Source organism: Podarcis pityusensis, assembly GCF_964106645.2.
Source record: "Podarcis pityusensis genome assembly, chromosome: 6".
In the NCBI taxonomy this organism is placed as follows: Eukaryota; Metazoa; Chordata; class Lepidosauria; order Squamata; family Lacertidae; genus Podarcis; species Podarcis pityusensis.
The window spans coordinates 23,049,936-23,075,813 of NC_138030.1; the positions used below are offsets into that span (position 1 = coordinate 23,049,936).

Below are 25,878 nucleotides of genomic sequence, written 5' to 3' on the forward strand. Positions count from 1 at the left end.
CCCATATGTTGTTGGACTACAACTCCCATCATCCCTGAGCTCTGGCCTTGCTAGCTAGGGGTGATAGGAGTTGTAGATCAACAGCATCTGGGGACCACAGGTTGAGGCTGGCAATCATTAGGCTATTAGCCATGATGGCGATGCTCTGCTTCCACAGATGGAGAAGGCAGCGATGCTTCTGAATAGCAGTTCCTGGAAAGGCCAGGACGGGACAGTGCTCTTGTGCCTGGGTCCTACTTGCAGGTTTCCCACCCGCCTCTGGCTGGCCACTGTGAGAACAAGGTGCCGGACCAGGTGCCCCCCTTTGTTTGTCTGTGAGCTACTGGGGTGCCAGCCGCACACGGCAGTTACGCGGCTCAGATGTGCTGGATCGGGGCACTAGGGGCCTAAGAAATGCACAGCCCCCGACCAACATTCCCCAAAGCAGGCATCCTTGACTGGGGCATCCTCCTCTCCACTTTCTCTTGTCTCTCATCCCTGCCTTTGTTTCCCTCTTCCTCTCTCTCTTTTTCTGGAAGGCATTTGTTTGATGCTGCGCTGAGGGGGTTCGTTCCCTGATTGGTAGGGGGGCGCATTTCAAAGGCCCGCCGGCTGGAGGAGGAGACGGCTGGAGTATTATGCTAATCGGGAACGAGGGACCCGCCTCCCTCTCCCCGGCCGTACGAGGGGAGCCGGGGCTGAACTAGAGCGAGCCGAAGAGCGAGGAAAGGTACAAAAAGAGAGACTTGGCTGGCGAGCGCGGAGCTCCTGCAACAGCGGGCGGAGATCCTCGTCTTCGCTTGGCCAGCCTCGGTTTGGGGAGAGGATCTTTTCCCCGCGCGTCTTAGAAAGCTGGATGAAGAACTTTGCGTAAAGGAGCAAAGCGCAGCTCATCTTCTCCCCTGAAGGGTTTCTCCCCCCTCCTCCAGGCCCCCCCCCCCCGTTTGGAAAGCGAAGAGCAAACTGGCTCCAGCCAAGCCTCCTTCGGCAGATCCTCGGTGAGGGGGGAAAGGGGAAGAGTTCGTCGGAGCCGCGCATCTCCCTCGCTCTCCCGGGAGAACATGAACAGGGCAAGGCGATTCTCGGCGGGAGCTTTCTCTGGCGCGTCCATCTCGCTGCTGTGCGCCCTGCTTGGCCTCGCCGATGCCAAAGGGACCTATTACCGCCACCCCGTGCCCATCCCTTACGGCAACCGATACAACCTCTACACCTCAGGATCGAGCCCCCAGCTCACGCCGGGAAAGCCCATGGGGAAGCACAAGTAAGCGCTGCGCCTCCTTCCTCGCTCCTTCGGCTCACCGAGCTTCCTCGCGCTCCCTCCCTCCTTCCTTCCCTTCCTCTCTCTTTTCTTCTTCTCAAAAAAGACCCGGGTGGGGAGAAAGGATGGCGAGGGTCTCTTCATCCGAGGGACGTTCCTAGCACAGTGGCATTACTGGCCAATTGCACCCGGTTTGTGGCAGTTTCACCCACGGAGCAATTCCTTGGAGGGATATACGTCTGGGTGTGTATGCATAGATGTGCGCAAAGATAGACAGAAACAGACATATGCATGCCTATATAAATAGATATCATGAGATATGTCCAACGTTAGCCTTACTCAGAGTAGACCACTGAAAATAGTGGGAATGACTAATATAGACCTATTAATTTCAGTAGGTTTGCTCTAACTTAGTTGGATACGACCTCCCACTCCCCACTTTAAGGCACAGCGATGTGGGACAAATGATGGAAGTTGGTTGTTTCTGCCTCTTGGTGTAAAGACTCGATCTAAATGCTTTTTTCTTCTGGTCAGTCGCGTATATACCGTTGCCTTTCCCCCTCTCCCTCACACACCCCTTTCCATTCTTCCTTCCACGAAAAGCGGATCTGCCAAAAATTCATATGGATTTTAGCATTCTGGAATGCTCAGAGAAGGGGTGGGTCGGCGGGGAGATACTGCATTGAATGGCGGGGAGGGTGCCCCTTTTCTGGAGAGTTTGCTTTGCACTGCTTTGCTTTCTGCGCAGGAGAGCTTCTTTTGCAAAGAAAAGGAAGGATGCAAATTGCAGGACTGAAGGAGATGTTTCTCTCTCCCCAGCCGCGCCCTTCCACCCATGCATCCATCGCCGATGGTTTTTCTCTTCCTCTCTCGCACACATACCGACAGCAAAGGGAGATTTTCCGTCTGCACGCCGTGAAAACACCGGGCCGAGCACTTTGGCGTCTAACTGCAAGCCGCAGGTGGGGAAGGATGGTTTCTCCAGCCAGCGCTGCCCCGTAACCTTTTGCCTGACTGGCTAAGGACCTCTCTCTTTCTCAGAATTCCTCGGTCTGAATTCATCTCCTAGCTGGGTGGAGCCAGCCAAAGTTTGCACTGTGCTGGAGGAGGAGCGAGCGCGTTGGAGGGGGCATTTAGCCGGGATCAGGCCTCTCTGCCAAAGGCGGAGGGGATCCAGGCGGTCAAATCCAGGGGAGCAGCAAACCCTGAACTGGACTTACTTTTTTAGATATGGGAACAAGAACAAGGGAAGAATGCATTTGTTTCCTGGCGTCCCGCGTCCCCCCCTTTACAGTGCTCAGAATTCTTGGAAGGGGAAAAACGTGTTTCAAATGTGCTTTAAACGTATAGTGTGCACTCAGCCCTAGTCCTGAAGGAAGGTCCCATTGATTGTTTAAGCAGAAGTCACCAACGTGGTGCCCATGGGCACCCATGTGCCCTGAGAGCTTTCCCTGGTGCTCATGGGGTCCCCTTCTGCCACTCCGTCTCCTGATGAAATAAGGCATGAAAGCAGCATTATAGCATAGCAAATAGAATCGGTTGTGCTTGGTTTCAGTGTATCTGTGGCACCCACAACTATTTCTCTGGTTTGCAGTGCCCCAAAGGTTGGTGATTCTGGCCTTACAGTTACTATAAGGGTAACTGAGTGAAGTCATAGATGGAGGACCAGTTCAATTCAGTTGTTCATATTTATCACAATCAATTTTAAACTGGAAAGTGCTTCAAAACTTCGTTGTTTTCCTCCTTTCAACTATGTGAGGTACAACATGATGCTTCTCATGTAATGGGGAACTGAGAGCACTTTCAGGGCTGAGTGGAATCAGAAGGAACAGGGAGTGGGGAGAGATTTTCAGCCTAGCTTAATAACCTACTGGTAGATATAGTCAAGATTAAATTGCATGTGGCCGTTTATTTTGGGAGCATTTGCTGCTGTTGCTTTTTATGCCACACAGTAACTTCAGCAGCATTATCTATATCTGGACAGGACAGTCGCACACTGTCAAATCAAATCAAAGGGGTTTCACAGAATCATCAGCCTGGAAAAGACTTGGGAGATCATTTAGCCTCCAGATCATTTAGGAGCTGTGATGCAGTGTGCAAAGGTCACACCCCCAACATACATTTAAAGCACATGGTTTCCCACTAAGAATCTTGGGAACTGTAGTTTGACCTCCCCCTCCATAGAACTATAATTCCCAGCAGCACTCTTAACAGACTACAGATCCTATGAATCTTTGTGGGGGAGTCATGTGCCTAAAATGTCCTCTAAATGTATGGCGTGGATGTGACCTCAACATCCCTGACAGGTGGCCACCCAGCTTCTACTTAAATATCTCTGGCAAAGGAGATCCCATCGCATCCCGAGGCTGCCAGGTGTGTGCTCACAGAAAGCTGCCTTATGCTGAGTTGGACCATCAGTCCATTTGCTCAGTATTATTGCAACGGTGCTTCTCCCAGGTTTCAGACAGAAACCTGGCAATGCTAGGAACTGAACCTGGGGCTTTCTACAGACAAAAAAGGCACTGTACATTATCGCTGGCATGTAAGTCCATGTAATAATTTATAACAATTGCTGCTCATTGTGTAGAAAGCTTGGCAGAAGTGCTGGTAGTTCTGACCCATAGTCACAAAGGGTCTGAAATGGAGTTGGGGGATAACCCCCTGCTCTCCTTAAATGTCCATTGAACATCCTGCGATGGAGGCTGAGAGATATGGACAGTAAGTTCTTTGAAGGATATGAAATTGTGGTTTGGAAGAGGGCTGCTTCTCGCCTTCTTCTCTTCCTCTCCTCTCCCTCCCTCCCTCCCCCATAGTACATAGAATGTGGGGTCACCCAATGGCAAGGCATTCACCATGGAAGAAAGTTAGGCAAACTGCACAGAATTAATTTTTGGAATTTCCTGTCCTGAGATATGGTGGTAGCTTATATGGCTTAAAGGGGGATTAGAGAAAGCCATGGAGGATAGGCTAATCAATGAATACCCGTGTGCAAAGGCAGCATGTCAATGGACACCAGTTGCTGCTGGCAACTGCAAGGCTTGGAGGGGAGGGGGCTGTGGGTTTCCTGGAAGTATCTGCTTGGGCAGTGTGGGAAATCGGTTGCTGACATAGGTCTGATGCAGCAGAGCTTTTCTTAAGTCTTGAGCACGGATGAATGGATGGATGAATAGTTGTGGGGGCTGTTATGTGTGGATGAGAGAGGGAATATGCATTTGGAGTGGCCCACCTCACTGCTGGGGCTTGATAAGATCAGGAATGAGATTTCACCCCGAGACTTCTGATTTTGAGTCTGTCCATTAGACTGCAGTAGTGGTCACTGAGAGCGCACTTCCTCCCAGTGGTGTAGCGGCAAATTCGGAAGTGCAGGGTCCATTCATGATAGTCAACAGCCACACCCCTTCTGAGAGTATACAGCCTAAGATTATACTCACTGCTATTTTTATAGAAAAAGCGGTGCTGGAACTCACCATGAACGCCTCCCTTGTTCTTTTATAATGGCAATGGCGCCCACCTGAGAGGTGCTGGAACTGAGTTCCGGCAAGTTCCGGCTGGAAAAAGCAGAAGCCCTGATCATGTCATCATTTTACAACAATAATAATTGGGGATGCATTGCAACAATGGGTTCAGATCTCCATATGTTGCTTTTCAACTAGATCTACTATTTTCTGTGCATATATGTGGGCAAATAATTTGGAGTGCTCTCATATCTTTCAGAATGACTTAAGCTGTGCTTTCCTTGAAGTTCCATTGTGCATAACAGGACTTGCCCACCGTTCTCTTGAAATGGAAGCACCTTGTGTTTTCAGTGTTCCTGACTATTTAGGTCCAGAGTATATCATGGCTAAAAGGCTCCCCATTAATTTTTATTAAATGGCTCTAGGATGCTGGAGACAGGAACCCCATTGCAGATATGGAAACACATCTTCAACCTCTTGTGACCTTGGACCACGACACCATGACTTCCTCCCTGATCCTTTCAACACTGAGAAGTTTACATTGTATTTCAAACTGCAGCAGACAATATACTCATAGATGGGATATGAGCAGACTGTAGGCGTGTAAGCCGTGGGTAGGGCTGGGAACTGCATGAGGGTGTCCACTGGAATCCATGCCCTCCCTCTGTCCTACCCAACTATCATAATATTATTCTTGTGTTCATATTCCATTTCCAGCTGTACATCAAGTCTGCTGGTAAGCCTCACATCTTGTCTCCTGCTGTAACAGCTAACCTCCTAAAGGCTCAGAGTGTCTCGCCACAAAAAGTGTCACTCTTAGACTGCAACAATCCTAAGCATGCTTTCATGGAAGTAAGTCCCATTGCAGTAAGTGTGCAAAGGATTGGGATATTAAGTCCATGGTTTCAAGTAAGCATGACTTTTCTATAAGAAAAGAAGCAGCTGGCTATTCCCAGCCACAACTGAGGAGAAGTTGACCTTTGCAGAAACCATCAAAGCAGTCAAAAGGGCCAGACAGGCCAATGAATGATATGTGCTTTGTGTGCTCACCTTACCCAACTCTCCCCTTCCTATACAATGTAGTATACACAGCCAAAGTAGTAGTACCAACAAGGAGAAAGCAGGGCCAAGTTGGATGAAATTTGATGTCCATTAGTCAAGCGGAGGACAAAGAGCAGAGCTCTTCTTGAGGTAGAAGACTAGGATATTGTTGCAAGGGGACTGGACATTTGTAGGTGTGTTACACATCCATGGTCTATATATGCCAGTATTATCTGCTCTGACCATCAGCAACTCACTGAGGTCATAGACCCAGGGTAGGGAGCCTATGGTCCTCCATTTGTTGATGGACTATGGCTCCTAGCATATCCAAGTGTACTGCTGTTGATTACGTTTTTGTTGTTACGCCATCAGCATGCATGGTGCTTTATGGAATACAAAAAGACCCCAGGGCTGGATTCACCATGGTGCAGCATACAGCACAATCAGGGGTTGTGTGCGTATTCGGCATTCCCACTGTGGGGTTTAGAAAAACCAAGAAGCCCTCAAGGAGCTGTGCAGAAGGATGTGAGGTGGGCAAACTGGCCATACCTTGCATGCCATGATTTAATGAAGCTTAACTTAAAGATATGAAGCAAATATATGCAAATGGACTTGATTTGCATAATTTACCCAGGTCAACAAATCCAGCTTTACCTAGCATAACATCCAAGCCTGGTTTAGCTCCAGACCCCTGGCATACTGAAGATTCTTTTGCATCTCTGAGAACTTAACATTATGGAGTGTGGGGTTCTCCTACTCTTTGGTCTCCACTCCTCAGTTCAATTAATTATATATCTCATGTTAGAAGAGCGGGAGCGAAATAAACTCCTAGCCATGTGGAAGGAGCAGCCTGCACTGAAAGCCCACTGTCTGCATGTAAGCCTGGGCGATGTATCACTATATTGTGTCCACCACTGGTTTGAGGGCTGGTCCGCAATGGTGTCTTGACCTGGCAGTATATCGGGTGCAGGCAGCGGGGGGAGTAGCGGGGGCTTCACCCTGGTGCCTCATGGGGCAGGGGCCAATGTTCCTTCCTCTGTCCACTGCATGCTGGGTCAGCAGCAGAGGAAGCCACTTGGGTGCCTGGGGGCAGGGCAAGCCACCCATAGGGGTGGGGTGAGGCGAGCTGCCCATGGGGCAGGGCACACCACGGGGCCTCTAGGGTCTGCCTGCCTCCTCCCACTCAGCCGCCCCACAGCTGGGGGAAAGGTAGCGGGCAGACTGTTTGGGCAGCGCAGAGCCTGCACACACCCAAGCCACTGTGTCTCTCCCAGGAGAGACGCATGGCTCAGGTGTGTTGCAGGCCCTGCGGTGAGTGCCGCCCAGTATTCTGTCACCCCGTCCCTCAGCAGTGACACCCAGGGTGGCCTGCACCCACCGCACCCCCTTCCTCCGCCCCTGCCTTGGGTGCCAACAAGAGTGGTGGAGGCTTCACGCCGGTGTTTTGTGGGACCAGGACTGAGACCAATGCTCCTTTCTTTTCATGGTGTTGGAAACCTGATATTTCCCAGCCCTGTCTACATGCTTTGGTGGACTATAGGTTCTCTGTGTGTGTGTGTGTGCACGCACGCACGCACGCACGCACATGCATGGAGCTTTCATAGGGGTCAGCTGTAACTGGTCTGCCGAACCATCATGTGCCCCAACCAGTCCCTGGGTCTGCACTGCTCTTTTACCTATGAGGGAATCATAGTGAGTCCAGCATGACCCTTACCACTTATATGGCAAACTACATAAAATGGTGCAGGACGCTAATACACTATAACACACTTAATTTTGAAAAATATAATTTCTGTGACAGGGCAGACTATGTATGCCACCTACCCTGCACCCCTTAAACTAACCTGCTGATCTCAGGTGCAGCCCGATCAGTCTGATCCGTTTTTTTATGTGAAACAGAGTGTATGATATCTTTGTTCCAGGCAGCAAAGTGCATTGGGATGGTTCATGTCCTGCTTGTGAGCATCTCTTAGGCATGCCAGACTAGTCTTTGGTCTGATCTGGCAGTCTCTCCTTATGTTCTTACCAAATAATACCAGTTGTTTTGGTTGGAGTAGGGTAAGCTCCTGTCTTTCTGCACTGCTTGGGGGCTTTGGGGAAGAATTCAGTTGGTGACTAGTAGTCTGATCAAGACAGGGCTGCTCTTGTGTTCCCTGAAAGTCTTCTTTGACCTTGGGACACATGAGGTCTTATCTGCTGCCTGCCATAGCTAAGGGCTACTTCCTACAGCTGGGATGGGGATCCTGGGACACCCCAGAAGTTATTGAATTCCAGCTCCTATCAGCTCAAGCCAGCATGGCTAATAGCCATAATAATGTATAATAATTTTTATTAATACCCTGCCCATCTGGCTGGGAGCTGTTTTCCAGCAGCATCTGGAGTGTACTTGGACATGGATGCAATTGTAAATTGGTTTATTTTTATTACACTGTACGTGGCAGCTTATACATTGTAGGGATAACTAACTAAATAAATAAAAATAGCACATGTGCTGCCCATGCACTTTTTGGCATTTTCTCCTTTAAAATGCAAGCGATCCCAGCTCCAGCCATCCCTTGTGTGAAGTGGAATGCATCCGCACACTCTTCCTTCTCGACAGATGGTATTTGTGTTTTGTTTTGGGGCATTCATGCCTAGTATGCACACCCACGCTAAAAGGGCCCCTGAGTGCCCTGCTGCATCCTGTAACCATCCCCATTGTGTCGTCTTTTACTCAGTGTCCCATCTTTCCCATGGGTGGTGCTTCAGAAGACAAAGATGCTCCCTTTGAGCCTGGCTGCGGATTGTATAGTTGACTGGAGCGATCTGTCACCTGTTGAGCCCAGCCACTCAAGGCATGTGCTCATTCGCTCTCATTCTCCCTCCAGTCTGATGAGCTGCTGTTTCAGCTGAAAAGTGCTTGGACTACATAAAATGAAAAGTCCAGGCTCAGCGTATATAGCATGAGAGTCTGACCTTCTCTCTCTCTCTCTCTCTCTCCTTGGAAACTTTTATACTTGCAGTGTAATGAGTTGATTTGTGGAGAGATAACAAGCATAAGTGAGCCTTCATTGTGGCAGTGAGCAGATGTGAAGATCGTTCGTTCCATCTGTCTATTCTATCACTTCCTCTAACAGCAAGCTCAGGTGGTGAGCGCTGACAGACATGGAGCCACAATGAGGTCACCGAGGAGAAAGCAGGCAGTATTGACAGTGTTAAGAAATCCCAAGGTTTGCGGGAGTTAAGAAAATCCAAACCCAAATTCTCTCTCTCCCCCCCCCCCCCACACACACACGGGGCAAAAGCTTTCTCCCCAAACTAGCTCAATGAGGACTGAGCATGTTGAGTAACCACAGTGGCTTAAAGAACATTTTAAGCACATGACTTCTCCCAAGGATTCCCAGGAATAGCAGTTTACCCCTAACACAGCTACAGTTAACACACTTGGGTTCCCTGGATTCTATGGGGGAAGCCATTTGCTCCAAATGTATGGTGAAAATGCAGTCAAGTTTGTTGATTGTCTGTTGTGGGGTCGGGGGATGCAGAAAATTGGAGTGAATAGAATACAGTGGTACCTCGGGTTAAGAACTTAATTCGTTCTGGAGGTCCGTTCTTAACCTGAAACTGTTCTTAACCTGAGGTACCACTTTAGCTAATGGGGCCTCCTGCTGCCGCCACACCACTGGAGCACAATTTCTGTTCTCATCCTGAAGCAAAGTTCTTAACCCGAGGTACTATTTCTGGGTTAGCGGAGTCTGTAACCTGAAGCATCTGTAACCTGAAGCATCTGTAACCCGAGGTACCACTGTACAATGTTTATCCTGCAGAAGGGAATAGCCGGTTTGCTGAAACCCTAAACAGTAAGACTCTTAATGGAGATGGGGATGCCCTTGTTCCATTCTTTTCCTGTCTTCAATCAGCATCCTTTTGTTCCCAGTACAGCAGCCTCCAGTATCCCACTCATAGTGGGCATCTTTCTTTGCAATGGCGTCATTATATGAAGCCCACCACATTTCTTTGGCGAAGCCTCTAACTTACGCTTTTGTAAGAAATGCTGGGACCAATTTTAAATGGACTAGAGTTGGAAAAAATCTCACCCAGACTCATTTTATATGGGTATCTTAAGAGTTCAACCTCTAAGCTTCACATCTATTGTGTGGACTTTGGATTTGGGAGTATATTTTTTCCGTTTGGTGGATGCAAGTGTGTAAGAACTGCCTTAGTGGATCTCATAAAAGGCCCATCTCTTTTGGCAACCGTGGATGAACCCCGCTGGCATTTTTTATATATATAAACTTTTAGCTAACTTCCCGCACTCAATATTCCCCAATAAATCCACTAAAGATTTGCAGCACTTTCTAATGTTGAAGAGATGTTCAGGATTTTTTTCCCTTGTCCTTTGCTATGCATGCCAATTTTCCTTTCCTTTTTTTCTTTTTAAACTGAGTTTCGTTATTATCAAATTGCAAACACATGGCATTCCACTGGCAAATTGTTACAGCGGTTGCTCCAGTATTCCTAACTAGGATTGCAATGAATTTCAGAAGATAACATTGTATGTCAAACCCTCACATTTCAGATTTCCTGTATTTCAAATCCTCAGGTGTCAGATGCACTATGTATCAGGTCTGATAAGGACTGTATTAGCATTTCCTTTCAAATGATGAGATCTCAAACAGGAGACCTGTCCCTTATTCTTACATCATTGCCTACTAGAAACAAAAGGAGGAGTTTGGATTTGATATCCCGCCTTTCACTCCCTTTAAGGAGTCTCAAAGCGGCTAACATTCTCCTTTCCCTTCCTCTGTACTGTATTTGACATTTCCAGTGAGATCTTACACCTTCCTCTGAATAATATCTCTACTCTCAGCATCCTGAGCTTCATCTCTTCCCGTCTGCCATGTCACAGGGACCTACTATCCCCATGATCCCTGAATTCTTTCTCCTGTCATAGTACCATCTGCTACAGCCCCGTGTCCTTAATCCTCCTTTGCAGTTTTGCCATCTTTTACTCACCGCATCCTGAATTTCTCATCATATCCCATATGTTTTCTGTTTGCGTCCAAGAATGCTGGTTTGAAATACTGTCTCAAGTCTCCATCTGTCCAGCACTATACACCTGCAGTCTTCCCTCACTGTGACCTTTCATGCAGAATCTAGCCTGCCTTTGATTGCTTAAGCATAGAACCATAAAAAGCCAAAAGATGATTTAGCCCCATGCTTCTGCAGCTGGGTGTGACTGTCAATGCAACTGGGTGTGACTGTCAATGCCACTAACAAGAACAAACATTATTTCTTTTTTCCGTAGTGTGGTAGTCAGCTAAGTTTATAGACGATAAATTATTGGATCTAATTTAGTTATGCTCATTGATTTCAGTTGGTCCCCTCTGAGTAAAATTTAGTTGAATAGCACCCATTCTCTTCCCTTTCTTTGGGTCAGTGGTATGGCATCAGTGAACTGGTTATTCCCAGAGAACCCTTTAGCTGGAGAAATCACCCGGCAAATAAGTGGGCAATTGCAGGCAATTCCTGGCCTGGAGTTTTTGGAAGGGGTTTGGGAACCAGATCCAGCAACCAGATGTTTGACCAAATCTTGCTTTGTTTCAAATGCAGGAGCTACTGTGCGTATGTGGTGCAGAGGAATGTAACTTGCACCCTTCAGGATGGAGCAGAGAGCTACGTGAAAGCCGAATATCACAAGTGCAGCTGGGGACCCAAGTGTCCTGGGAAAGTCCTGTAAGTAAATGTTGGGTTGCAGTTGTAGCACGGTAGGGACTACAGAGGACTGTCAGCATCTTCTGACATGGTCAGAGGAAGCAGTTGCCTCCATAGCAACTCCTGTGGATTAAACGTCATAATAAGTAGCAGCAGATGTCCAACACGCATGAACATATTTTTTCCATTTTCCTATCAAATCTCCTCCCCTTATTTCTCTGCCTGTCTGGCCATTGCTTTCTTTGCTGCCGCAAGGGAGCCCTGTTGAGCAAATGTGCCACATGTAACCTTTCTAGGCACCATTGGCTTAGCTGCTATGATGTCACAGAAGTTAAATCTAGTAAACTAATTGCTAAGGGTGGACTTGGGGGACCTTGGGAGTGGAATTCTCATCATTCAGTGCTTAAGAACTGCCTATGCGCCATTCTCATTGTAGTTGACAAGATTGATTGAGTGATTTTAGAACTTGCAATGGAAAACCATTGAACAGAGACAGACAGCTGACACTTGCTGCTTGTGGTATGTGATGCTTTATTTAGGGCAAACCAGGCAGCAGCTTCCCATGCTCCCACTGGGAGTTTTGATTTCCCATGTCATATATTTAAGTGACAGAAGTGCTCTTGTATCGTGCAAGCTTAAAACTTGGAAGGGTTCTTATGCTTGCCTGTTTCCAGCAAAAGGCCCATGCTAGCCAAGAGTCCAAAAACAGCTCAGCATGACCGTGTATTTCTTGGAAGTTCACCCAAATATAGCATAAATCCTTCGCATGCTGTGGAGTAGGTCCAAAGCACCGTGAGTGGAAGGAAAATACCCGTCAGCACCATTCCACAAACACTTGCACAAGAGAGTTCATGCAGTGCTATCAGAGGTGGGTTCAATAGCAGTTCTTGTGCTTCTGCTTGCGCAAGAGAAAACACAGTTAGGAGAACATCTTAGGAGTTAGCTTCACCATTTTTATGACCAGGTGGAATACAGTCTTTCATTGAGCAGGCAATGTCTTCCGTATGCAGAAAGGCACTTCCCGATTTTATATTTCCAGACAAAGGAATGGCAAACAGAGCTATGAATGTGAATGTATCAACTCAGTACTGCATATTTAAGGCTGCAATCCTATACACACTTGCTTGGGAATAAGTCCCTTGGAACTTGGTGGGACTTACTTCCAAGCAAATGTGTTTAGGGCCAGGCTTCTAACAGATGCATTTCATTAGCAGGACTGAGGGGTAAAACATGCAAAGCTCTGATAGGGACTTAGAAAGCTCCAAATGGCTTTCAAAGTGTCTAGGGAGAGTTTATGGGATGTGGGTGGCGCTGTGGTCTAAACCACTGAGCCTAGGGCTTGCCGATCGGAAGGCTGGCAGTTCAAATCCCCATGAGGGGGTGAGCTCCCATTGCTCGGTCCCAGCTCCTGCCAACCTAGGAGTCCGAAAGCACGTCAAAGTGCAAGTAGATAAATAGGTACCACTCCAGCAGGTGCTCTGTGCACTGCTCTGGTTCGCCAGAAGCGGCTTAGTCATGCTGGCCACATGACCCAGAAAAACTGTCTGCAGACAAACGTCGGCTCCCTCAGCCAGTAAAGCGAGATGAGTGCCGCAACCCCAGAGTCATTCACGTCTGGACTTAACTATCAGGGGTCCTTTACCTTTTTTTCTTAGGGAGAGTTTGGGACAAGATAGTTTATGCCTGATTGTGTTAAAGATGGAGGGAGTTGATTGAGAAAAGCAGACCCAAGCCAAGTTAAACACTTCTAGTTGCCCATCTGTGCCACCTCTGGTTGGGCAGTTATATGTAAATATGGCATACTTCCTAACCGTTTGGCTATTATTATTATAATTACTGTTATTTATATCCCACCTTTGGGGGGTAGAAGTTTGTCTACAATACATCCAATTAATTAACCCACTGAAGAAGGAAATGGCAGTTTTTCCACCCTGGCCAGTTAGGTAATTTTAGACTCTGGAGTGTTACAGAGAAGTGAGTCTCTCTAAAAGGGAACGTGTTCACTTACTTCAAACCAGCCTTGCTGCATTTGAGCCCTCTTGTTCATTCTCCTGAGTGGGACCCTGGGCTTCTGCCCCACAGTCCTACTACCATGGCACCACCATCCCCACCCTTTCATAACAAGCACAGGGCATTTTTTTAAAGGATGTTTTTTCGAACCAAGCGAGTCCTGCCAGTTGAACTTTCTACATAGCTTGGAAGACCGAGAAAGAGATGTAGCTTTTTCCAGCCACTGGGGCCACTGGTAACTGTTTATCCAGCTGCAATAAATACTTCCTGTTGCTGACATGTGGAGTGGAGTTTTTTGCACTTTGAAAGGACATTTTTTTCCTGAAAAGAAGCAGCCTCCTTTCTAAGTGAAAGCAGCACTTAAGGGCAACATGGCACAGCCGAGGCACCTCTATGCCAACTGCCTTCCCCCTTTAACCCGCAAAAGGTTCTGCTCTCTTTACAAGCCTGACTCCCTGCCAAGAGAAAGAGAGAGAGGTGGGCAGTGGCCCAGATGTCTGCAGAGAGCCAAGCCGATGGCTCGCGCCAATGTTGTTGTTGACAGTGGGTCAGCTGGGCAGCTTTCTCTGGACTCAGCAAGATTTCCAAGCGGGTTTATGCGCACCAGAGCTGTTTTCTTTTTTAAACTACCGCTGTAACTTGGAGGCTTCTGCAGGGAGCCATAATCTGTAAAGGCCTGCATTCTCCAATCCCACTCATCTCAATCAATGACAGAGAGAACAAACAGACATTTACGGCAGGTTCTGGTACAGCCTGGAGTTCTGTGGCAGCTTCCCAAAAGAGGGCTGCCAAAGAAGGAGCCTCTTCCAATGTCCAGTGGCTCACCGGAAAAATAACAACGGACTCATCCAGTCCGAAGCACATCACCGCAAACAGTTATCATAGGAACATTACATAAGAAGGGCCCTGCTGGATCAGGTGGAAGGGCTGTCTATTAAGCCAACAAACCTGTTTGCCGACAGATGCCTATATGTAGGGCTGTCTCTGAAGACAGTTCAGAAACTTCAGCTAGTGTAGAACCAGGTTGCTCACTGGTGCAAGATGGTTTGAGCATATTACACCGGTCCTGGCCCAACTGCACTGGCTGCCAGTTAGTTTCCAGGCCCAATTCAAAGTGCTGGTTTTGACCTATAAAGCATTAAACAGCTCAGGACTTCAGTACCTCAAGGACCACCTCTCTCCACCTGGACCCTGAGATCATTACCTGAGGCCTTTCTTCATGTGCCTCTTCCACAAGAGGTCCGGAAGGCAGCAACACAAGACCAGGCTTTTTCTGGAGTAGCTCCCCATTCATGGAATGCTCTCCCCAGGGAGGTTCAGCTGGTGCCTTCAGTATACACCTTTAGGCACCAGGCGAAAATGTTCCACTTTAACCAGGCCTTGGGCTGATTGACATCTGATACCCTTCTCAATGTGCTGTGGAACGGGAGTCTCTTGGGTTGTCTTTTTGTTTTTATTATGCATTTTCTGTTTTTTATGTTGTGACTTTATGTTGCGAACTGCCCTGAGATCTACGGGTATAGGGCGGTATCCAAATTTAATAAATAAAACTAATTTTTAAAAATACAACGGAACCTCAGCTCCTGAATGCCTTAGGAGCCGAACGTTCTGGCTCCCGAAGAAACAAAAACTGGAAGTAATTGTTCTGGTTTTTGAATGTTCTTTGGAAGCTGAACACCTGGCTTCTGCAGCTTCTGATTGGCTGCAGGAAGCTGCTGCAGCTAATCAGAAGCTGCACCTTGGTTCCCAAACTGTTTCAGGAATCGAACAGACTCCTGGAATGGATTAAGTTTGGGAACCAAGGTTCCACTGTATGGGAAACCCACAAGCAGGACATGGGTCCAACAGCACTCTCTCATATGTTCTCCAGTGACTTGTCTTCAGACAGTGGTTTGGTGCCTCTGATTCTGGATGAATAGTGGCCATTAATAGCCTTATCCCACCCCTCCCATGGGACGCAGGTGGCGCTATGGGTTAAACCACAGATCCTAGGACTTGCCGATCAGAAGATTGGTGGTTCGAATCCCCGTGATGAGGTGATCTCCTGTTGCTCGGTCCCTGCTCCTGCCCACCTAGCAGTTCAAAAGTACGTCAAAGTGCAAGTAGATAAATAGGTACCGCTCCGGCGGGAAGGTAAATGGCGTTTCTGTGTGCTGCTCTGGTTCGCCAGAAGCAGCTTAGTCATGCTGCCACATGACCCGGAAGCTGTACACCAGCTCCCTCGGCCAATAAAGCGAGATGAGCGCCTCAACCCCAGACTCGGTCACAACCGGACCTAATGGTCAGGGGTCCCTTTACCTTTACCTTTACCCCTCCCACAAATTGGTCTAATAATCCCCTTTTAAAGTCATCAGATGGGGGGCGGGGTGGTAGTTCTTGTGACTAAACCGGCACTGAGATGTAGTGAGTTAAGCCAAGCCGTGATGCCTATGAGTGTGTGGCAAAGTGGTCATATTTCCATCATGAACCAGCACCACTTAATTCCTGAAAAGAATGAAATGTTGTGCATCCAATCAGGGATACATCCAACCTAATCCACAGCATTTTCTAGAGGATTACCATTAGCCTTACAGATATGTAAAAAATTAGCTTAATAGCATGAAATATGCATGTGTGACAACAAGGAGCGCGGTATAATCTGGCTCGAGGCATCTTGTTCAGGAACCGCACAGCTGATTTGTTTTGTGTCCAACCTGGAACCAATTGGCTCAACTCACATTATTATTATTACAGTGGTACCTCAGGTTACATACGCTTCAGGTTACAGACTCCGCTAACCCAGAAATAGTGCTTCTGGTTAAGAACTTTGCTTCAGGATGAGAACTGAAATTGTGTTTTGGTGGTGCGGCGGCAGCGGGAGGCTCCATTAGCTAAAGTGGTGCTTCAGGTTAAGAACAGTTTCAGGTTAAGTACGGACCTCCAGAATGAATTAAGTACTTAACCTGAGGTACCACTGTATTACTTTAGATTTCTTACCTGCCCTTCACACCTTAAGGTTCCAGGGCAGGTTAGAACAACGTAAGGATACAATATTAAAATCGGCTAAAACAATTTGCAAGCTGAACAACAGAGTGTTGGTCCTAAAAATATGCATCTCGGGGTCAAAGGACTGAATAAACCGGTGCATGTTCAGCTGACAGCAAAAACTGCATAATGAAGGTACCAGATGGACCTCTGCAAGGAGGAAATTCCACAGTTTAGGGGCTTCCACAGATAACAGGCTGCTCAGGCTGCAACCCCCCTAAAAAAACTTCTGAGGTTGGTGACACTTCCATGTGTTCTTGGCATATCAGAACCAGATGTAATTGGTTCCAATCATATATCACAAGCACTTTTTGGGTCGGGAGAACCAGTCCTTCGGTATATATGCAACATGCATACACAGGTCCACGAATGTTACAATCTATGCATCTTCAAGGGCGGATTCTCACATGAATATAAATCATAAATGTGGTGATCCTAAACTGATTTATTGGCAGGTAACACTCACTGAAAGCAGTGGGGCTTCTCAGCAAACACGCTTAGGATGTTTCTGGCAGTGTCATAACACCTGGTGATCTATCACTCAAGGTCTGGCAGCTGAGCGCATGAGCTGCCTTCACAGGAAAATATGACAGTGTTTTGAAGTCATGTTACATGAGATGAAAAGCTCTGCTTTGATCAGTGATAGCTGTTTCGAAGACAAAGCTCATCGCTTGTTATTACACTCATCAGGTGATGTACTTGGATGCTTTCCCTGTAATGTCCACTACAGTACATGATTGTGGAAGCCCACTGCATTTTAAAATTCTTCATTTTATTTTATTTTTAAAAAAAATGTGTACATGAGTAGGACTAAAACCCCAAACAACCCTAACTCATTTATTTGCTGCTGCTGCAAATTTTAAGTTCTGATCATTAGAATTGGCCCTTGAAAGCTGGCCTGCAGCTTTGAATAGTCAGTGCAACTTAAAGACCAAAATGGCTCTGGAGTGCTGATTAATGTTGCCTAATGCCTGAGCTCAGTGGGGTTTCATATTGGACTGTAAGTGCCATTTCTGCTTTTGTAAATCTCCAAATGAATCCGAACTTCAATGTCTAAAATCCCTGGTAGAGGACATGGATCCTGAGATCACGTTAAGGGTAGCCAAATTCTGTGCGATTGCCATAAAACTTAGGGAACAAGCTGTGTTATCATAATGATTAAGGCCTTAAATGATAATTTTAGGTTATATGTTAGTGACTAAGTTTTAATTTATATATATATATATATTAACTGTTGCTATAGCTGTATTGTCCCTGTTATACCTAATTGCAATTTCAAATGTATCCCTATCGTGTTTTATGACTTCCTTGATATTGTATGTGGGCTAGAACTGGTCTGTGACCGAAATAATAAAAATTCATTCTGCCTTTGTAGATCACATTCCTTTCCCTAAGCAGTGTAAAATGTGTTAGGCTTTATGGGTAAGCTACATGCACCTATGTAGCTGTGCATTTGAGTTCAAAAGACAAAATCAATAATTCAAAATCAATAAAATATTAAACACACATATACACACAATCCCTGCATTTAAAGACTACATATTTAAGGATTACATATTTCTCTTTAAGCTGCTTTCTCCAACCTCTGGTTTATGAATCCCAGATGATTAAGTACTACCTCTTAGAGTGTCTTGAGATTCTCCACTATAAATGCAAAAGATTATCATTACCATATTCCCTGGGCAAAGGATCAGAAGAGTGATAGTACAGGCAGGACATACAACTGCTGGGCAGCTGCTGCCCTCTAGTGCTAAAAGACAACACTTTTAAGATTTAATATCATGTGCGGCTTAGGGTGGAGAGACAGATACATTTCCCACGCAGAGAATCATAGAGGGTTTGAGAAGAGATCAGAAATAGATAGGGATGAGTGCATCCATCAGTTTCAGTTTATCTCAGTTTCTCATTTCTCCATCCTTAAGATCAGTCCTCCACATTTCCACATCAAATTGCATTTTTTTTCTTTAAAAAAAAAATACTCTCCTGAAAATTCACCAGCATTTTAGTTTAAATTTCTCCTAATATACAAACAATTTCCCATAATATAATGCTGGACCATTGATCTGATCCAGCAGGCTTATCTGATGCTTCCACGAGAGGAGAGATATTGTTTTCCTATACAAATTATGGTAATTATTTCTAAATTTGCTCTATACATATGAATTACCAGGTGTGCACACTTTATGCATGTGTTACCTATCACTGATGCAAACTGTGTGTGAGTGCTGCCAAGATTTCCTTGACCTACACATTACGGAAGCTGGGATGCAGAGGCTCTTAATCTTGCTCTGCCTTCTTTCCTTCAGGTACCGCACGTTCTTCAGACCCAGGTACAAGATTGGCTACAAGACAGTGACTGAGATTGTGTGGAGGTGCTGCCCAGGCCTCATGGGAGAAGGATGTCACGACAGTCCCACTGACCAGCCAGGGCTTCTTCCCCAGCACCCCAGTCCCAAGTTGCCTCCTACTCAGAAGATGTTCCCAGGTGCTAGAGTTCCCCCTCACCCCAAAATTCATGCAGACTCATTTCCAGGACCAAAAAAGAACCACTACGGTGAGTCGCAGCTTCATTTGGATTGTCTGTTGAGTTCCATTCACAGAATCCACTGGCATGGCTGACACAGGAAGCTCGTGGGCTAAGGATGCAGATAAAGAACACGTCTCACCTGTCAAGAAGGTCCCTGCAGGGCAATGCTGTTTTTCCAGAAGAAGAGGGGCTGGAACTCACCATGAACACCTCTCTTGCTCTCTTAGAATGGCAATTGCACCCACTTGAAAGGTGCCAGAACTGAGTTCTGCTTGAAAAAAGCCCTGCTGCAGAGGATGATTGAGGGCCATAAGCTGTACAATGTGAATCAGGCCTTTCCTGATCCTTCTCCAGATGTCACTTTCCGGCAGGACTGGGCAACTGTGCTGGGCCCGGGGGTAACCCAAGTAACGTGGTCCAGTTCTGGTCCCAAATCCAAGGGTTCCATGAAGAGTCAGTCCGACAGGGCCAAGGCAGGACACGAGGCAAGGTCAGGCACAGGATCACAGGCAGGTTCTGGCAAACAACAACGTTGCTCCCGCAACCTGGGGCGGGGTCCAGCAGGCTTTTATCTCTGTCAGGGTAATGGCTGGTCTTGATTCCCCGGTGACTCACCACCCTGTCTTGCCCGAAGGCAAGCACTCCTCCTGCGAGTACTCAGGTCTCTCCTTCTCTCAGACCTGAGTCTCTACAGCTCGGGAGATGTCGGTGGGTTACTAGACCCAGAGACGGCCTCAGCCTCTCCTGACCCAACTGGTAGTGGAGCAGCTGTAAGTGATTGCCCAGCTGAAGGCAACGAGGTAATCCCCGCATCTGGAGCCAGGGCAGGCTCAGGCCCCTGACTCGGCCCAGCTGGTGCTTGTTGCAGGGGAACCTGTGCAGACTGGGGCTCTTCAGAATCAGGCCCCAGACTAGGCTCAGCTGCTGCCTGAGGCAAAGGATCCGGTGTGGACTGAGACTCCTCTGGCTCCGAGTCCGACCCTGAGTCCCAGGCCATCACAGGAACCTTTTTCAGCCCAAGGTTCATATTCCCTCAATAATAACCTTACTGGGGCTAAATTCCAATGATGGGCTGGGTGACTGGGGACGGTGAGCATATTGATGGAGGTGGTGCATATTTTTCTGCAGTAGTCTACATTTCAAATGGAGAAGTCAGATTACCTTTATCCTCCATCCAGGCAAGCAAGATTGCAGTTCAAGGACACATTCCAGCCAGGCAGAAGCATTTGAGGAGGACAACACTGTGTGGATGTTGTGCAAAACTTGCTACTAGCTATGATGGCTATGGGTTGCCTACATGGTTGAAGGCAGTGATGTTTCTGAATGCCAGTTGCTAGAAACTGCAGGAGGGAGAGCGCTCTTGTGCTCAGCTGCTACTTGCAGGTTTCCCACAAGCATCTTGTTAGCCACTGTGAGAACAGGATGTTGGACTTGATGGGCCACTGGCGTGATCCAGCAGAGCTGTTCATACATGTGCTTTCCACACTAAGTGTGGGTCCAGTTTGATTCCAGTAGGTTTATAAGCATTTTGTAAGTAACTTTCTTCATTTGTGACGAACTGGAAAGTCTAGGCAGCCGCCTCTTGTACATGCCCTCGGATAGGGAAATTGTGCCCCTGATTATAACTGAGGTTTGCTTCTGCTTGTTTATAGGTCGAAAAATGCCTAGTGTGTTTGGAGACCGACTAGATCGGCTAGAGGATGAAATCAGACGTCTCTCACAGTCCTATGACACCCTACACAACATGGTGAATGGCCTGGGAGACCACTTGCGGCTTGCCATCCAGGAGGACACCAGTAAGATGATTGGATCACTGATGAACAGCCCAAGTGTGCCTGATTCAACCATGGGGTTTGGAGTCATTCCTGATGGGATTGTGGATGCCGCAGACAAAGCAGACCTCTCCCCTTATCCACCAGTGGGTGAGATCCTAAGCAAAGTGACTGAGATGAGTGATTCACTGAAAACCAAGACTAACTTGCTGGACGAGGTGCATGGCATGGTGCTGGACCACGATGGACAGATCAAACACCTGCTGGAGTCAGCCCGGCCTTCTCCTCTCACCTCCATTGATATGCTAGAAGATTATGTGGACAGCAGGCTTAGCAACTTGCGGGTGGAGCTGCTGGATGGCTTTGAGAAGAAGCTGGTGAACATTCAGAGCACATGTGACTACCGGATCAAGGAAGTCCAGCAACAATGTGAGGAAGAGAAAGCTGCCAATCTCCGTCTTCAGCAGACCCTGGATGGAAAAGAGCTGGAAATCAAGAAGGAGATCTCCCAGCTGGAAACCCAGATCCAAGGGCTGACCGTTGTAGAAAGCTGCTGTAGCAACTTAAACTACCTCACCAAACGGATGGATATCCTAGAGAAGGGCTTGCACAGTATTTCTGAGTCTCAGAAGAATCTACACTCCAGGTTGGACAATGAACTGTCCACTGTTACCTTGGGAAACATAGTTGAAGGGCGCTTTGAGGACTTTGAAGCCAGGCTGAATTTTACAGAGAGGGAAATGGGAAGTTGTTGCTCCAGTGTAGAGGACAACATGAGAGGTCTGTTGGGGTCAGAGCTGGATGGCACAAGGACATTGTTTGAGGACAAAATGCGAACCTTGGAGGAGAGATTTATAACCATTGTAGGAGATGTGAACAATGTCAGCTCCACAGTGGCGATAGATGGGGCTGTAATGCCCCTCTTGGAAGGGGAGCTTGCTATCATAAGAAAGGGAACAGATGAGAAGTTGGAAGTACTCCAGAGTCGGCTGACTACCTTAGAAAGCACATGCTCATTGGGTTGCATGGCCACCTCCAAAGACGTAGAGATTTTTCGCACAGAAATTGAGGACTGCCAAAGCAAGAACCAGGATTTACTGCTCAGAATGGACAGCAACTCTGACCTGCTTCGGAAACTTAATGCTACTATCCTGGAAATCCAGAGGCGGATTGAAGAGGAAGCAGCTGAGTCCTTGCAAGGTGAGATCACTCTGTTGAAGATCAACCTGAACACCATGAGCAAGTCCTTAACTGGGCTGAAGGATTCTGTTTCTCAGTACTCAGACACGGTGCTCCACGTCAACTCCTCTCTGGACGAGCGCGAGCGCAAGATAGAAGATGAGGTCCACTCCATTCAAGAGAAGATCAACAACCAAGGCTCCCAGCTTCTGTTCAGCAACAAGCGAGTCCTCAACCTAAAAGGAGACCTTGAAAGGCTCAAGTCCAGAATCATCAGTGATTTGAGCAACTGCAAGAGTGTGGCTCATGGCCTGCAGAAAGAAGTGCTCCAGTTTGATGACCGCGTGGCCCAGGTGGAGGACATGTGTGGCAGACTGGGCATGGTAACGGGAAGCCTGGACCACATCAAAAGTGAGCTGGAAAATAACGCAGGAAGTATGTGGGGCTACATGGACCATATGAACGCAACCTTAGCTGCCCACTCTCAGGAAATAACTGTACTCAAAGATAACTTGTTGGACTGCCAGGCAAAAGTCACGGAACTAGCTGAAGACATCAGCCTCTTAGAAACCAAGCTGCAAGGCAACCAGCATTAGCTATGTCAAACCCAAAGTGCAACTAACTTATATCATGCAGGCTCCAATGTGATGATACCAGGATCTTGTTTTATTTTTGTGGGGTGGGGAGGTTACTAAATCTTAAAAGCTGCTATAATCCCATCCCTCACTCCGCCCCCGGAAGAACGACATTTTCCTGCTACGGTTTAAGCTGTACATTTGCCATTACTGTATTCTCTGTGGATATTTAGCAGCTGTACGTATGTAGCAAAGTGCCTTCCCATAGAAGGGGTCACATTGGGTTACATTTCCAATATGCGGTTCAGTTCAGGAAGAAACTGGAGAGGAAACAGACCTATCCATAGGATTATTTGCTTTGGGAATAATGAAAAACCTGCTATTTAAGAGCTGGGGCAAAGAAAATCGGTTCTTGGCCATTATATCTATCTACTCGATGCAAAGGTCTGGTTCAGGGACCATTCTAAGCAATACTGCCAGCTATGAGAAACACTTTGGTTTTAGCTAAGACTTTCCCCCACTTCTGTATTATACATGTGTACAAAACCTGGACTGGAATTCTTCATGGCAGCGTTGATTGATACAAGCATAAGGAACACTCAGTTCAGAAATCAACAGGTATTGTATGGGTGCATCCAGGAAGAGAACACCCTATATTCACTATCTTCTCCTCCAATGCATTCATTGCTACAAAGTTCAGGACAGTTTTCTGACAGTTGTTGTTCTCAAGCACTGTGAGTGCAGAATGCGCTTTATATGAAAGCAGCGGGGGGCAGGCTGAATGCACCACCTGAATGCACCACCAAGGTAGCTCCATATCTGTGTCCATAAATGCATGGCACACCTGATCTGGATTCAGTCCCTGGGGGAGGCCATAGTTCTGCCTGATCCCCCAGCTAATCTGCAATGGGGAAATGCTCTCCCCTTGAAGCAAAAGGGGAGCAAACTGCTGATACGGGAAACTCAGTCCTAACTGGAAGACAAAGGGTTAATACCTTCCCACTCCCACACAGAGGCCCTGATCCTAGCGATTGTGCTAAATAATTGCATTAAACCTGCACTGAAGGACACAAATATGAAGCTAATGTACCATCAAGTCTGGCCCTTAGGTGGCTTCCTGTAAGCCTAGAGACTAGCAGAAGGAAGCACATGAACTTCTCCATATGGTGCTGTAGGAACGCTATGCTGTCACTCCCTGCCTTTGTAGAGAAGGAAGGAGGGAGACATGCAGGTCAAAAGATAAAAGACCAACCTGTTTTGAACAAAGTTCCTCTTCAGGGACACTCTTGAACACACAATGGCAGTCCTACGGTTGTATCCAACTAAGTTCTACTCAGATTAGCCCCGCTGAAATTATTGAATGTGTTAGGTCCATTCATTCTTGTGAGTCTACTCTGCATATGACTAGCACTGGATGCAGCCCCCGGTGCTCTAGAAGCACTGTGACGATGGACTCTGCAATTGACTCATTTCACAAAGTGCTTTCTTATATCTATCCCAACCTCCTCAGAACCTCGGCTTGGGGTCCTTGAGAGATGGAGAAATAACTTGCACCTGTAACCATCTCTGGTGGTGAAGCAGTTTATCCATGGGAAGATTTCATATACACCCTGTCATGTTTCAATCCACTTACTGTGTGCGTCAACCAAAACCCACATATTAGCACAGCCATGTACAGTAGGTGGGGCTGGCTCAAGATATTACCCCCAGCATCCATTGTGTGCAACTGCCCCCTTTGCCTAATGGTAGCACTGGCCCTATCAGGGGTGGGGAGAAAGAAATTTGCCCCACTGCCATACTAATGCTATGGGCATACAGGGCAGCACAACAACAGGTGCATTTAAATGTGGCAGGCTGTGCATTGGATGCCTACACTAGTGTTTCACTAATAGGTCCATATTACATATAAACTGGGCACCAGTTTGAAATGTGGGATAGAGATCAGACGGGCTATGCAAATCCGAAAAAAAGAAACTCCTTATTTAAAATAGGAGTTTATATAGTATCACAAAAATCAGAAACTATCCTAATCTACAACCTATTTCTTGTAGACTGCTGGTTGGGAGTTTTCTGTGAGCAGAGTTTGAGAAATAATGGTTATGTGACTATCTCTCAGCAATGGTGCTAATGTCTGCATTTATTTCTTAGCCGGGAACTTGAATATTTCAACATTTTTCACAGTTATCTGTTTTCTTCGTTTAAAGACTAAATCACTCTGTGATTGCTTTCAAGAAACAGGGCATTGTGTCACTTTTGAAGAAAGACTCTGACATTCAGTTGCTGGTCCTGATGGGGTTTCTGCCAATGCTGGTAATGGATCCTGTTCAGTACAGTTTGTATTTTTTTTTAAAGATATTGTACATTTTGTTCAGATTGTAAAAGTTGAATGACTGTTTGTACTGTTGGGCAGGAGGGAGAAAGACTCTCACCAAGGTTTCCAAGATTGGATTACTGTATCTTCTAAACATAAAGAGCCACACACAAAAACCCCCACCTACAAAACATGAGGTTTGAGTTACTGAGAAAATCAAACAACCCCCGTCTAGAGTTTGTTTTCCAGATTGCTGGTGGGATATGTGGGTTGCTATATATGGATAAACAGGTGTAGGTTCGTAGCAGTTACAGTATCTACAGCTCTTTGCGTGCAACCACTGCCCAACATTTTCACCACTTGTGAGAATGAAATCTTTGCTGTTCCTTGAAACCTGCAAGATGCCACTTCCTGCAGCTTCTTAGACATTCCCATCTGGGGCTCAGTTCCTTAAGAGCCAAAATCCAAATTAGCTGAATGCATGAGCATTGTTTTCAGTTGTGTAGACCCAGTACTGACCTCCATATTGGCCCAATAGAAGCATAGTTCAAACAGTCTCAGCCTTTATCAGAGCAAGGATTGCGAAGGGGCTAAAGGCCAAGTTACAGATAAAGAAGGAGATTATATAAAAAACCCTGGGGTTTTTTGTTGTTGTTGTTGGGCTAAAAGCAGCAGGGAGATTAGAGAAGTTAAAAAAACCCATTTGGATCATGTCTGTAGCATGGATGGGAAAGTGCTTTAATTGTTAGCAAAACAATACTGAGCTTGAATGCAAAGTTAAATGTCCATGGCCAAAAGTATTAGCCATGCAGAAGGAAAGATTAATAGCATGGCTAATGGAAGCTTTGGCAGGGTGTTTGCGTGGGTGGATCAACCAGGGGCATGACAATTGAGGAAAACAGCATTATAGTGAATGGTTAGAGATGATGGGATTTCTAATTCAGCAACATCTGGAGAGGACCACAGCAGGTTTCTCATCCCTCAAGAGATTTGACTTGTGAGTCAAGCAGAAAGACCCCACTACAAATCTCACAACCAGTTAGCCTTTGGCAA

The 25,878-nt window shown here is 46.8% G+C and overlaps 1 protein-coding gene across 1 annotated transcript; it reads left to right on the forward strand.

Moving 5' to 3' along the window:
* Positions 1–671: 671 nt before the first annotated feature.
* EMILIN3 (elastin microfibril interfacer 3) lies at positions 672–24,895 on the forward strand. The gene is made up of 4 exons (XM_081009229.1): positions 672–1,240; positions 11,326–11,448; positions 18,768–19,015; positions 20,641–24,895. The coding sequence occupies exons 1-4, from the start codon at positions 1,041–1,043 to the stop codon at positions 22,533–22,535; spliced, it is 2,466 nt and encodes an 821-aa protein (XP_080865355.1). The 5' UTR covers positions 672–1,040; the 3' UTR covers positions 22,536–24,895.
* The last annotated feature ends 983 nt before the right edge of the window (positions 24,896–25,878 follow it).

Coding starts and splice junctions, on each gene's coding strand:
- EMILIN3 (XM_081009229.1), top strand. CDS start 1,041: ATGAACAGGGCAAGGCGATTCTCGGCGGGAGCTTTCTCTGGCGCGTCC. Junction 11,449..18,767: donor AAGTGTCCTGGGAAAGTCCT/GTAAGTAAATGT, acceptor TCTTTCCTTCAG/GTACCGCACGTTCTTCAGAC. Junction 19,016..20,640: donor ACCAAAAAAGAACCACTACG/GTGAGTCGCAGC, acceptor GCTTGTTTATAG/GTCGAAAAATGCCTAGTGTG.